Source organism: Gossypium raimondii, chromosome 12 (genome assembly GCF_025698545.1).
Source record: "Gossypium raimondii isolate GPD5lz chromosome 12, ASM2569854v1, whole genome shotgun sequence".
Taxonomy (NCBI): Eukaryota; Viridiplantae; Streptophyta; class Magnoliopsida; order Malvales; family Malvaceae; genus Gossypium; species Gossypium raimondii.
Window position 1 is genome coordinate 55,636,319 of NC_068576.1, and position 15,181 is coordinate 55,651,499.

At 30.0% G+C, this 15,181-nt stretch overlaps 1 protein-coding gene across 1 annotated transcript; it reads left to right on the forward strand.

Moving 5' to 3' along the window:
- The first annotated feature begins 360 nt into the window (after positions 1-360).
- LOC105765475 (plastid division protein PDV1) lies at positions 361-3,060 on the forward strand. Its single transcript, XM_012584583.2, has 2 exons — positions 361-823; positions 2,106-3,060. Exons 1-2 carry the CDS (start codon positions 500-502, stop codon positions 2,613-2,615), a joined length of 834 nt encoding a protein of 277 aa, XP_012440037.1. The 5' UTR covers positions 361-499; the 3' UTR covers positions 2,616-3,060.
- The last annotated feature ends 12,121 nt before the right edge of the window (positions 3,061-15,181 follow it).

Below are 15,181 nucleotides of genomic sequence, written 5' to 3' on the forward strand. Positions count from 1 at the left end.
GATATGTGCAACTTAACAAGTAAATGCCTATAAAATAGTAACAAAATTAACAATAAAACAAGATTCATACAATATCCAAACAATAACAATAAAATAGTAATATTATAGTAAAATAATAAAAAAATAAAATAGCAAAAAATAGTAAAAAATACCAAGAAAATAGCAAAAAAAAGCAATTTTTTTTGTATATTCGGGTCGGGTTGAGTTTGGAGCCAAAAAAACCTTACTTGAGGCCCAACTCATTTTATAAACGAGTCTTTTTTTTTTTATCCAAATCTATTTTTCGAATTTTTATTTTTATTAAAATTCTCCTAATTTTTGAGCAGGTTTTCGGGCTGTTCGGGCCGCGTTGAATTGCCCGGCGCATGGACAGGGCTAGTGTGGAGGGACCGGAACCGATCAAGTCAAAATTGCGAACGTCTAGAGTAACAGAAATTACGGTCAACCAAACCCTAGCAAAAGAAAAAAAAATCATAATTCACATTTCGTTCTTCCCGAAATGGTCGAAATGAAATGGGATATGGAGATCGAGGAAATCGAAGCAGTTCTCGAGAAAATCTGGGACTTACACGACAAGCTCAGCGACGCCATTCACTCCATTTCGCGAGCTCACTTCCTTAACTCCATCAAAGCCCTAAAAGAATCCGACAAGAAGAAGCTCTACAACGATGTCGTCGTCGGCGCGGACGATAACAGGACTGGCTTCGTGTACGTCAAGGAATTTAGAATCGACGATGGTGACTCCGCAATTCAAGAGGCCAAGAGTCTTAATGCTATAAGAACTGCTCTCGAGAATCTCGAGGACCAGCTCGAATTTTTCCACGTGAGTTTAAATCCTTTCGTTTTCGATTGCGTTTTTTTTTTAAATGTACTGGATTTGGTTGCTTAGCGTTAAATTAATTTCTGAAAATGTCAATGTACGGGTGATTGTGACAATGGCTCGATAGAACGAACTGAAAGGAGCTGTAATTCTTTTGTTGGAACCGAATTTCTAAATGTTTCCTTCTAGTTCTGCAAAATTTACTTAAAGTTCTGTTTGGTTGTTGAGGACTTGAAGTGAAATATGGAAAAAGGAAAGAAAATTTGATTTGCAGTTTCTTTTTGTGTGTGTCTGTGTGTTGATTTCGTTACCATTGCATCGATGTGTTTGTAGATTTGAAAATCTTATTAACCAAGCCCTATTGCACCGAACGGGCTGTTGAAAAGCAAGCACTGAAAAATGTTATATAGGGACCTGAGAGCCTACTGATTGTATTTGATAAGATGATATGCATGTAACTCTGGGCGGAAATGCAGTCAGTTAGGCAATTATTCAATAGTTTGAAGGTCAAGTTCTGCTACATGTACGTTGCTTTTACATTACTTTTTACATGAATTGTCTGCCATGTTTGACACCCATCTCAGATGCATAGCTGAACACTGATATGGCGTGACCCTCTTAATGCATGAAGAAAAAAAATTAACATAGCCGTGTCTAGCACTTAAAACCCTAGTCTTAGTAGCTTAGTGCTACATTGAGATTCTCTTGAGGGAGCGTACGGTATGTTTTATATAGCTTGCACAGAAACGTACTTCATCTGAAACAAATTTACATTGGTTTTGTGGATGAATCTTAAAAGAATGTTGTGAGGAGATATGTTACTATTTTTGCGATATGTGTAATATAGCTTGAACAGAAATGAGCTTTATCTGAAACAAAATTGCTTTGGTTTCATGGACGTTTTGTAAGGAGATATATGAGGACGTTTTATGATATGTGTAACATAGCTTGTATAGAAATGGGCTTTATCTGAAATGAAGTTGCTTTAGTTTCGTGGATTCTGTAGCCTGTAGAAAATGGGGAGATGGTTTTATAACTGCAAAACGTAATAGAAGGAATTTTATATGAGTTAATGCTAGGAACTGTACAAAATTTCACCCCAACTGAAAAAGACCGGGCTTGGATTTGTTGGTTGTTTGAGGTGCTGTGGTGTTCATTCTTTTCCCAAACTTCTCTGTTTCTGATCTTACATGTTTGCTTTTGCATTTTATGTTTGTGACTCCAGGAACAAATAATTGGCCTAGCAAATGGATCTCTTATGTATATATTTTTGTTCCTTTTACAGACAGTACAAATACAGCAGCGTGTTGAGAGAGATGCTGCCATTGCACGATTAGAACAAAGCCGGATAATTCTTGCATTGAGATTGGCTGATCATCATGGTAAGAAATACAAAGTAATTGATGAAGCTCTAGCTTTCGTGGGAGATGTACACGATGCCAGCCGTTACATCTCACCTAAAAACCTTTACTGTTCACCGATTAGTCCATCTGGAGAGAATCTTGCATCGCATGAAGGGAAGCACACTAATATGCTAATCAAACTTATTGTTTCTAGCTTCAACTATGCAAAGAAATCCCTGAAATTTGACCATATGGGTGGGATACTAAGCAATGCAGCTATATTCGCAGTTAGCATGATAGCAATGATGCATCTGCATCAGATTGCTTTCACTGATGGGAGACCAGAAGAAAACATCAACAACCGAAGGAACCCGAGAAAGAATTCTCAACTTGAAGGGCCTTCATCGTATGATCATTCGAGCCACTTGGATGTGTATTTGGCCCGCGGTTAAGGTAAAGACATTAAAAAAACGGTGGTTAGAAGTTTATTTAAGGATAGGAGGCCATGCTGTTTTTTCAAATTCGAAGAAGCTTTGCTATCTCTCATATTCTCCCAATAGGAGTTTCAAGATTTTGGCTGAGCAGGTTAGCAAAGAATACTATCCTTTTTCTTTTTAATTTTTTTGCTTCTAATCTATTGTCCTATAGTTTGAGCTGTTGTGAAAATGGTGATTGCTGTTGCTGGTATTGGTTGTTGAGGTAGTAGATTCATTGTTAAATTTGATAGTGAATGTGAAGCTGAAGAAGCTGATCTCGGTTTGCAAAGTATGTTCTTTTCCTTAGCTCACACAATGGCAGAGCCATATGGGAGCTGGATGTGGCTATGGCTATGGCTCTGTCTCATCTCAAGTGTCTTGAAATTTCTATAATATATAATGTTGAGTGGATTTTCTTAAATCTATCCTTTAAAATAAGTAGTTGGGAAAAGTAAGGCACTTGTATTAGTAGTTCAATTGCATTTTGCCCCTTCCACTAAAAAAAATGGACAAATTAGTCCATGTATGTTAAATTAAAAAGCAAACTTGTCCTTCTATTCGTTTTTACTATTAAAAATTGGTCTTTTTACATGGTATGTCATGTGTATCTGTTTGGTGATTTGGTCAACTACGACAGTTTTTAAGAATAGAAATGGATAAAATTTTTAACAAAATGAGTTTGCTCTTTGATATAACGTGCAAAGATTAATTTATTTATTTTTTTAGTAAAGATTGACTCCTAGTATTGGAACTTCCGTTCCATGGTACTTTTATAAAGAATAGCGCCCAAAACAGTGTTAAAAATTTGAGACTGGTGGTAGAACTGTTGAAATTTGAAGTTTGATCCAACTGATTCAGGTTAATTTGATGATATTGTTTTTAATATAAAATTAAAAAGAATAAAGTTTCAAATCTTATTAATTAAAAAATTTGTTTAAAAAAACAAATACTTAAAAAAAAAGGTTTTTATCAATCCAATATAGGTTTTTTTTTTTTTTTTGAAAAAATCTTAAAATTCAAAGCAATCATCAAATGCCTGTTTTGGAGTTTTAAGATGCAAAAACATCGAAGTCGTTTGTTGTTGGGCCCAACAGTCTTTAATGCCTGTTGTTTTGGGGGTTTGGAAAAATATAAATATTTTCTTAGGCCCAGCTACCTGAGATCATCCCAATTTCGAGAAGAACTCCTAGCCTGAGATATTTTGAGTTCTTGTTGGGCCCAACAGTCTCAAATTTTTACTTAAGCTTGGACTCGACTTTAAGCTCAAGTCGACTTCACCTTTTCTATATAATATAAAAAAAATGAAACGTTGGATTAAGATTGTGAGTTGTGTACTAATAAATAGTATAATGCTTGTATATGGAATGGAAGTTGAAACATTTAGGGGCACCAATATCTCATTGATTATCATGTAATTTCCAGTGTCAGAGCTTGTGTTGCGTCACTCTTATAACTCATTCATGGGTGATGGAGTAAATTTGTGAGGTCAACCACTTGCAATCACTTACACTAATTCCTGGCCCAAGATCTACTTTTTCTTTTATATCCTCAATAACAATCCACATTATTGTTTATAACGGGGTTCAATTTCTATCTTTCTAAAACACGGGTTCACTTTGTTTCCAAAAATCAAATAATATAGTGAATTTAAAATTAAAAATAAAAAATTATATAGAAAAAATAAAATTAATTAACACATTTGATAACACCAAAACCACACTATGTATTTAAATTTATACGACATCATTTTTAATTGCGTATGAATAACTTGGATTTGATTTTTTCTTTTAGAAAAGATCCTTCTAAATGTTTTTGATACCATTCCATTTATGTAATAAGTACACATGTATTTTATATATGCTTCATGTTGGATTCAAACTAGCCTTCAATGTCCAAATTAATAGCTAAGCAAACATAATGGCATGATTGATACAACAATAATACTTTGAGGATTCAAATAAAATATTTTTGAAATTTAGGAACCAATTTAAAATTTAAAAATAATTTAGGAACAATTACTTCAATAAACCCAAAGACGAATCATACTCTATGATTCCAACCCACCTTTCCTAAATAAATTCTTAAGACATTGTTGTATTGTCATAAAATTAGGTCATCAGAGAAAATTTTGAGAGACAACTTTTACATTAGGGTATAGATATTTTAATTTCCATTTAATATATGATATGACTTTGATTTAATTATGATTTGAGTTTACATGATATAACAATAAATCCAACCGTTTTCATATTAAGTAGATATAACCATTCGTTTTCAATAAGAAATAAGTTATTAAACACATGAAAGTAACCGTATAATATTAATGATACGTGAAAATCGACTAAAACTAAAGTTTAATATTTATAAAACAGCACAATAAAACATATTATTTTATAATCAATTTTAAATATAATGTAGATATTATCAATTTCCTTCTTTAAAAAAAGAATATTATAAATTTAAAATAATTAAATCTATAATTATGCATATAGTATATATATATATTTTAAAATTTAATCTTATTATAGGTTCTTATCATATACGTTTTTTTGATACAGTGTCTAGAACTATTCATAACTCTTCCCCTACCCTTAAATAAGAGGATAATGCGCTGATATACACTCGAACCTACGTCCTCTTACACTGACAACAAAACCGATATTAATCGAGCTAAAATATATGATTTTCTTCCCTTTTGACTTTAATAAGATGGAACCAAATATATGTATTACGAAAGGTCACACAGCTTTCATTAAAAATTGCGAAAATTGAAGATTGTGTTTTTAATTGCATCCGACAGCCAAGAAACAGGCCTCTAAAAATGCTATTTATGTTCAATAGAAATCACAAATTCAGTCTTTGCTTTTTATTTTTCTTCCTTGCCATGTGCTCCGCAACAGGTAAATATTACCTACCAATGAACATGTCTAATCCACGTGTCTCATGATTAAACCTGTTGGGATCTTGATCATGATAGCCACGTGGATTTATAAAAACACAAGACGAGTTTGACTGGGACTCTAATTGGGTACAGGAGTCTCCATACAAATTTCACGTGTCTATCACCTGATTGTCTACTGGGCCCCCTCTTTTTTGAAAAATTCTTATAGTGTCTGGACCTACTGTTAGGTCATACATATACATGTGAATGGGCTCAGTCCATCAACTTGATTTTGTGGACCCATAGGGTTAGATTGGACGGCTGTCAACCACTTTACTTGTGGTTCATCCATGCTCGGGATTTTCAGCATTTTGATTTTTATCGCTCTTATCTTAAAAAGAACAAATATGATTAGAACTTATTCTAACATTATTACATCAAAAAAAAAATGTCTCGATATCAAAATATACAAGTTCATGAATCAAAGTATAATTTGATATTGCATTAAAAAATATAAAAATAGTAAAATAACCATTTTTATTAGTTGAGAAAAATTGTTAATTTATGAACTTAATTAAATGATTTGTGATTACTTTAAAATATGATATGATATTTTAAATAATATAATAAGTCCACTTAACCCGTTATAATTTAACTCATATTGTGTATTTAATTCGACTTGATTACATACCCTATTCACCGATTAAATTACAAAATTTGAATTATATTACAATGAGTTAAGTAAATATGATACATCACTTAAAAATATCATATCATATTTAAATTAATGTCACATTATTTCATCAAGAGTAGTTCATTAACTTAAAGGTAAACTATCAAAACAGTCACTTTTATTTACCTCAGGCTATATTTTAGTCACTTACATTAACATGTTGTAATATTTTAGTCACTGAGCCGTTAATTATCATTAACAATATAACGGTAAACTAACGTGACACGTTAAATTATCATTTCAAACAAAAATTTTAGGTTAAATTATACAATTGGTTCCTATATATTTTTTTCGTTTTTAGCAAATTTTTTTCTTTTATGTTTTTTTAACTTCCTTTTTTTCTTTCTTTTCTGCTTCTCTCTCTGTTTTCCTCTATTCTCCATCTCTTTTAGCGTAATTTTCCTATGTTTTCTATTTGTTAAAACTTTTTTATGCTTATAGAATATGGGGAGATATATTAACTGATTCCAGGAGAAGAAGAGGAAGCACCACCCTCAATGGCGGTGGCACCACCGAAGAGAGTAAGCCTAGGACCCTGGGTCTTGGTGGCAGTGATGGCTGTAAGGGTGTGACCACATCTGGGACCAGGCACATCTTCATCAGTGTCCCAAACAGTCTCCAAAGTCCGATAAATAGGAGCTAGGGATTTCCACCGTTTCGAGCTCATCCCTACCCCATCCCACCTCACCCCTCACTTGCAATGCAAACAATATCACAACTTCAATCCTCAAATCTAGTACCATAAACACTCACAAAAGAATTGATAATCCAAACATTAAAGCTCCATGATGGGCCTAGATTTCTTGTTCGGGACCCTCATTCTAGTCCTTTTTTCCTTTTTTAAGAAATTAATCAATCAATTGTTCCTGTAGAAGAGAACCTAAAAGATCGAAATTTCGTCCTTGGATACCATATTTTCTTTCTTTAATTTTAATTTTTGAGAACTTAAAATTAAGATACAATTTGAGTGTGGAAGAAAATTGTATATTTTTTTTCTAATAAGTGGACATGTGTTCTGAAATTAAAATCTCCTTGCCTGCGCCACATAAAAGAAAAATGGAAAATAAAAGACAAAGATTTAAAATATTTAAAATTTTATAAAATATGAGGACCAATTGTATAATTTAATCTAAATTTTTTGTGTGAAATGATGATTTAACGTGCCACGTCAACTTACCTTACACCGTTAACGGCAATTAATAGCTCAGTGACTAAAATATTACAACATGTTAACATAAGTGACTAAAACGCAACAATATTCAAACATAAGTGACTAAAATATAACTTGATGTAAACAAAAGTGACTATTTTGATAGTTTAGCGTTAAATTAATAATTTCCTTTTCCGGTTGTTATAAAATTCACCAATTTGTTTTTTTTTTCTAAAATACATAAAATTTTTTATTCTTAATTTTAAACGAAAAATCAAGATACAATTCACGCTATAATATTAACTTTAATTCCTTTCAATTACAACATATTCAAATTAGATACTTCTAAAACATTTTTTTTTACCTTTCATCTTCAAACTTTTAAAATTTTATTTTGGCCCTCTACTATTAAATCCAGACTTTAACTCAATCAAGTCCCAAAATTTTCAGAAGTAGACCGGTAGTTGAACCGACCAAGTCATTAATTCATCAATCTGTTCGATTCAATTAAACAAATCACTAAAAATTTATAAAAAAATCTGATTCAACTGTTTCATGCTGATTCTCAAATCAACGGTCTAATGTCTTTCTCTAAATCGATACCCCAATGTAAAGGTGAGGAAGGGGGACCAAAGATGGCTTAAAAAGAGGGCAGATTTATGAATAGGCAAAAACAAAGATGCCCGTACGGACGCAACTTGCACAAGCACAGGCGGTGTTGTCGCTGTTCGTTAACTCATAAATATTTATTACTGCAGCCCTACAATATATTATCACAACTACATTCATATATATATATATATATATATATACATATATAGCTGTTTTTGGTGTGATACGATAGGCATGCAAGTGAGCTCTGCTCAACGTTAGCCCCCTATCTCATGCATCACCACAAGTGGCTCTATTTCTAGTTACTCTTGCTTATTTAATCTAATGTTATAGCTTTCATTAATTTTGCTGCCAATGGACCACCAACATTATGTAACATGATAGTTACATACATAAATCTTTATAGAGAGAGTAGCTTCAATAATGGATATTAAAAGGGTGGTGGGTCTTGGCCAATGAAGCTTATTAGCAACTTCAATTTAATTTTTATGATGGTTAGTACGTTGGCCTCCCTCATCTAATAGGTTTACTATAATAAGCAATGGTAGTGTCAAGTTTTGCCTTTAGTTTTCTTCCTCCTGTTTTTTTTCTTTTATAATATCAAATTTAGCTCTTAATGTTTACATTTTTTGTTAATTTGATTTTTTTCTTTTACTTAAATTTGGCTCTCGACCTTTTAAAATAATCAAATTTCATCATTAACCTTTTGAAAAGAGTCGAATTGATCTTTTAAACTAAAATATTGACTAAAATGTTAAATTTTTAACATGTCCCGAATGGCAATCCATGTGTATTTTATGATAATTCTTTTGATTTTTCATGAGCGTATTATAATTTGATTTATTTTTATTTTTTGAATCTTTTTATAGCTTTTAAATTATTTGTTGATGTGACATATAAGATAAATAGTATCAAGTTAGCACGAAGTGAACATGGACTACCACATGTGACATGAGTTGCCACACTAACATGGTTAAAAAATTAATATTTTAATCAAAATTTTATTAAGAAAAAGTAAATTAACATTTTAAAGGTATAATATGCTAAAATTAACAAATGTAAACGTTGAGGACTAAACGGTATATATATGCTAAAGGTGATACGCCCATACTCAAAAATTTACCATGCATAAACTCTTCAAATTAAATGATATTGGAGACTAATTAATATTTTCATTATTTTGTTAATATAGGGTAACCTATAGATTCTCTTAAATTTTGAGCGATATTATATGCCATCTATGAACAGCTATCATTAGAAAATAATCTAAAATATTGGTGGAAGGGCATATATGTCATTTAATTATTACACTATTCTTCTTGTTTAAATTAAAATAAAATAGAAAATAGAAAGAAGATAACTCATAGTTTTTTATTATTAGATAATCTCGTGTTCAAAGGCTATTATTAGACCAACCATGAATTTGAAGTATATCTATAGAAAGCAGAAAAAAATTAAAGTAAATTAACATCTCACGTGAACGATACCAATATATTCCATTAAAGTTGATTCTTATTGAATTAAAAAATACCTTAATTAATCATAAATATCATCTTAATTAATATAGTAGAAATTAAAGAGAAAAAAGAAGCCCATGATTTGGGCAATCATTTTGTGATGATTTCTTTCACAGTATGTATGTTTCAGCTGTGACTCTAACCTTGCCCTCCAAGACATTGTGAGATTGTAAAAAAGTTTGGAATAGACAAAATGATGGAAAAGCATGATTAATCTACTTGCTCTGTCCCAAAGAGTAAATAAATTTCAATCCCCAATGTCTGTGTATTATGCACTTACTGAAGTCCATGTGGGGTGAAACACCCACTGCCTAGCTTTTCTTTTTTCTTTTTTTATCATGTGCTTTTCGTATGGGTTCTTCAATTTCTCAATAAATTGTTTGGAAAAGTAGAATAATTTTTCAAAAGTTGAAGAGAAAAATTGTTATGTCAAATGATCTTACATTATTTTAAAATGACCCTTTTATCGATTGAATCATTGATAGAGCAATCCAAAAGAATTACATTTAAATCTTTTTTATACATTTCTTACACTATTGTCAAATCCTAAAACATTTAATTGATTAAAATTAATAAAAATGGAATTTGAACCCGAAACTATAATAACAATACGCCAATTGAACCGATATCTAATCAATAAGATGAGATACTTGTATCAATTGAAATGAGATTCTATGAACTACAATTTACTCGTAATAAAATAGACGTAAATCTATACTATTATTTAAGTTAATTGAGTTGACGTCCACGAGTTTATAGGCACTAACTTAATTGAAAATAACTAAAATTCCTTCTTCTTTTTACAAAATAATAAATGTTAATATAAGCATATTTTTATATAAAATGCTATTTCTTTTATAAAATATTACTATAATACAAATTGAAAACATTAATTAAAAAAAAAAAAAGGGTTCAATTGATCATACTAACTCTTGATACCATTCCTGAATCCTGAATCGATATCCAACCTGATTTTCGATCTGACTGTCTAATCTAATTCAAATTACATCATAAATTCCTATATAAATTTTAAGAGTATATTTAACACAAATTTTTTTCAGTCACTGTTAAATATAAATTAATTATGTACAAAAGGTAGTCGATTAGGTGGAAATCCCAGTATTAATTATAAGAAAAAATTGGAGCAGCTACAAGTTTCCTCTTAAAACCATTGACTTGGACTCACTCTACTACACCTAAAATATATATTCTATATTAAGGGGGGGAAAAAAAACAAACAATTAAATTGTCTGTTTGCTACCACTTTTTCTTGAAATGTAGACCTACATGTTGTTTCTTAGGCTCCCTAAATCTCAAACAGTACCTACGTCTTAGTATCCAATGCCAAAACCCTAATTTTAGTTAGGGAGATCCAAAAATGTGTGTTTTTTTGAACGTACAGTGACTTATATTGTGTTGTTTGAAGATATAGTATGTTAGTAAGTCTCAAATACTTATATATTGGTTTTGTGCAAAATTGAGAGCAGTTTATCTTATTCGTTTTGGAATGTTTATTCGAGTGCGGTGAGTGTTATAATCAAGTGAGTGACTCGGTTAATGTCCTAAGTTTTCAAGGGAAAAACTTAGTGGGGAGGTATTAGATCTTAGGTACAGAGATGACAAGTCTAAACTTGTGATTGTTAGAGCTTCAAAACACTTGTTATACGAGGTGCTAAGATAGTGAAAATTCTATATGGGCAAGACCCTATAGATACAGGGAAGCCAGATTGCGTAAACACATTGTGTGTTCTTTGTTTTTTTGCACTTTTCATCATCGGTGCCTAAAGCTATTGGAATTGATAACACCCAAAATATATCAATGCCACTAATAGTAGTATTTCAAAAGATAAATAGCAAATTTTCCCCAAAAGTAAGAGATTATAAATTGAATAATGATAGTAAAGTTTGAAACTATAGGAGCTAAATTGTAAAAATTTCAAACGTGAGTTTTAGGACTAGTTTATATGATTTGAGAATTTACAATTCTGAAAACATAATATGAAAGTTTAGTGGTTTGAAAATTAGGGACTAGTTTGTGGAAAATTTGACAATTTTAGTTGTAGGGACTGAATTGTAAAATTTAGAATTTTTGAAAAGGAACTGTTTTGCAAAACTATAAAAACAGGATTTAGGACTAAACTGTAGAATAAGAAAAATCTTTTTATGGAATTAAATTGTAGAACAGTGAAAATTTAGATTTTAGGAACTAAATCACAAATATTATAAAACCAAAATTTCACAGACTATTTTGTAAAACTGTAAAATTTGAGGAATAGGGATTGTTTTGTCAATTTTGAAATATTTAGTCATAAAATTGGGCATACTAATTAGATACTTGATTTCATAAAATATTTGTTACATAATTATGTACAAAATTAAATAATAGAAATTTGAAATTAATAAGTTAGATTGGTTATGATTTGTTTGTGATTTGGAATATTTTTTAAGTTATGTATACGAATTTATGATGAATTAATGAGAATGATTAATTATTTATAAATTTGAAAGGTTGAAATTGAGTCCAAAAATAGTAAATTAAGTCTCTGAATGTTGTTATTGGACCGGTAGGGGCGTAGTTAGGGGGCTGGCAAGGGCCCCGGCCCCCCTCTAAAATGGAAAATTTTCTATTTAGGCCCTTAAAAGTTTTTAAAATTTAAAATTAGTAAAGGTAAAATTATTCTTTAACTCTTTAAAAATGATAAAATTTTAATTTAATTCTTTAAAAATTAACAATTTAATCGATTCGATAACTTCAGACACTAAAATAAAAACTCCACAGTGTATATTTTATTTATGTAAATTAAAAGGTGGATCTAAAAATGGAAACTTTCCAGTTGAGGGAATTTACTTTAATTACAGTTAATTATTTGACTATCAATCCCAAATTCACTACCATTCATTGATCTCTTTCACGTTCTGTCATTTTCCCATCAAATTTCTCAACATGTTTTTCATTGTTCACCATTTTTCAAAAGGTCTATTTATTTTCCCCTTTTATAATTTGTCTCACCACATTTTCTTTGTTTTTTGCATTTAGGTCCCCTAAATTAGCTTATAGCTATAAATCAAACAAACATGTTTTATTTTAATTAAATTGAAACGATTTTTTTAAACTATTTATAGTGAATAATGATAGGACCGAGGTGAAATATTCCTTGTCCAATCCCTACTCGAACCATGAATATTAAATTTTTAAATTTCCATATATCTAACTAAGCATATATTTACACTCATACTCGAATATATATTAGATATAAATGTTGAATATAAAAAATTTAATGTATATATAATTTTATTGTAAAAACAGACCTTTTCATGGTTTGAACTACTCTCACAAGCTTAAAGGCATGCCCCGAACATGGAAGGGTTTAAACAAAAGTTCGTGGCTACAAAAACAAACTTGGAAAAATTAGTCTATTCAAAACATGGACCAAGCTTGGATTCAACATTCAAGAACTAACCTCGGTCTTGCACGACTCGTTTTATACTTTTGTAGTTTATTTTAAGGTATTATATCATTTATATCACATAAGTAAATATATAACTATACAATACTATTTAAAAACATTAAAAATGTTGTCTGAACTAAAATTTTAATAAAAGAAAGGATAAATATCAAATTTATAAACGAAATTTTATTTCCATTCAATTGTACACATTTAAAGAAATGGAAACATATATTCATGTTCATCTTGGATTAATATAATTGTTTGTGCATGTAATATCCAACAAAAATTGTGCTAATTCGACATTATTGTCATTACTTTTAAAAAGCTGAATCAACTAAAATTTCATATATAAAATTATACAAAATCAAAGTTTATATATAATTTTGATATTTATCCCATAAAAGAAAAATAAAATAATATACTTAAAATAAGACTGAATTAACCATTTTATATATAGATTCGACACAAATCCAATCCGATTCAGTTATTGTATAAACATAATTATTGTAAAATTTAGGTTAGCGGTCGACCTCTGGTATGTTAAAGGCGCGTGGTGGGTATTGTTAAAATTTTCATTGGTCCACGGCTCTTTATTATCACTTGCAAAATAAAGAAATAAATATTGCTATCATAATGTTTTATTAGGGATATATAGACATAATTATTAGAACTTTATGCATTTTCCATTGCCATCCCTCTTTGAGTAATAGTGAAGCAAAACTAGTTAGCCACCACTCTACAATTATTTCATCTCCTCCTTTCTTAAGATTATTCCTGCCCTCACTCTCATGCTATGTCTTGTAATTTCTATTTTCTAAATTACTTTAGAAATTGCATAATTATTTTTCTAAATATTTTTAAAAAAAAATATTAATGCGATGAGAAAATTAATAATTGACATCAAAATATGAAATACATCATGAAGGGTACTAATATACCCAACAAAATTAGTTGAAAATAAATAGGATTTTACCATCATTAACTCATGATGAATTCATGAAGCATTGGCAGCAACAATTTACCATATTCGGAAAATAAAAAAAATGGAGGGTTTTAGTAGAAATTTCAACTTAATTCCTATTAAATTATAAACAATAATAATAATAATAATAACACAGGTATTATCCACTAAAGCATAGATTAAGTAGCATTAAAATATAAGTGTAAAACAACAATAGCTAATGGAAATCAAAAGAGTTCAAGATAATTGTAACTAAACAGTTGCTTGAAGCTGCCAATAAAGATGATTTTTTATATATATAAAATCCATAGTTTGTGGACGAAAAAGGAAATAATTTATTTTGTCGAAAAAGGGTATATGTAAGAAAATTCAATATATTTTAGAAGAGGTCAATAACAATAATTCCGACATTGATACATAGTCAAACATCCTATGTTAATGTTTTAAGCATCCAATTTACGTTAAAGACTCACAAATTTTCTACGACATTAATTCTCACAAATTAGAAAAAAATATTTCTGCATTATTGTCTATAATTTCCTACAGTTCAAGCAACCTTTAAATAATTGATAAGATTATTTTATGATTCTTTTATTATTGGACAACATGGAATTGACTTCCATGGCAAAATTTAATAAAAACGACCAAATATTATTTTCTACAATATAATAATAAATAATAAATAATTACCAAATTGAGGTTTATTTTTTAATAGTCTAATTGAGAATTCATAAGATGCTGCAAATCATTTTACATTATTTAGTACCTTATTTAGCATTTTATTTATGGGAGTTTAATTCCTCTTTTCATGAATTGTAATGTACCAAATAAAAATATCGAAAATCGTCAATGTAATTTTCGTATTGTGTTTATTAGTTAAAGCCAAGGTTTTGGGTTTTTCAATATCTAGGTTCGAGTCTTTTCATATGCAATTATTATATAGGTTTTCAATCCCATCATTTGCATATTTTATGTGTGAGTTTTGTTCGGTTTAATTTTTTTTTTCGATTCTTTATTCATTGTGCTTTTCACTAGTTTTATTATATATCTGTAATACCCCCTACCCGTATTCGTCGCCGAAATAGAGTATGAGGCATTACCAGATTTTACCGAATTTTTTTTTTCAAGATAGATTTATCATATTCATAAGATAATTTCATCACATACCAAAACCAAAATTTGTTAGCCATACCAATGGCTAACCATACATTCATTTCACATCAACATCTAATTTACTAG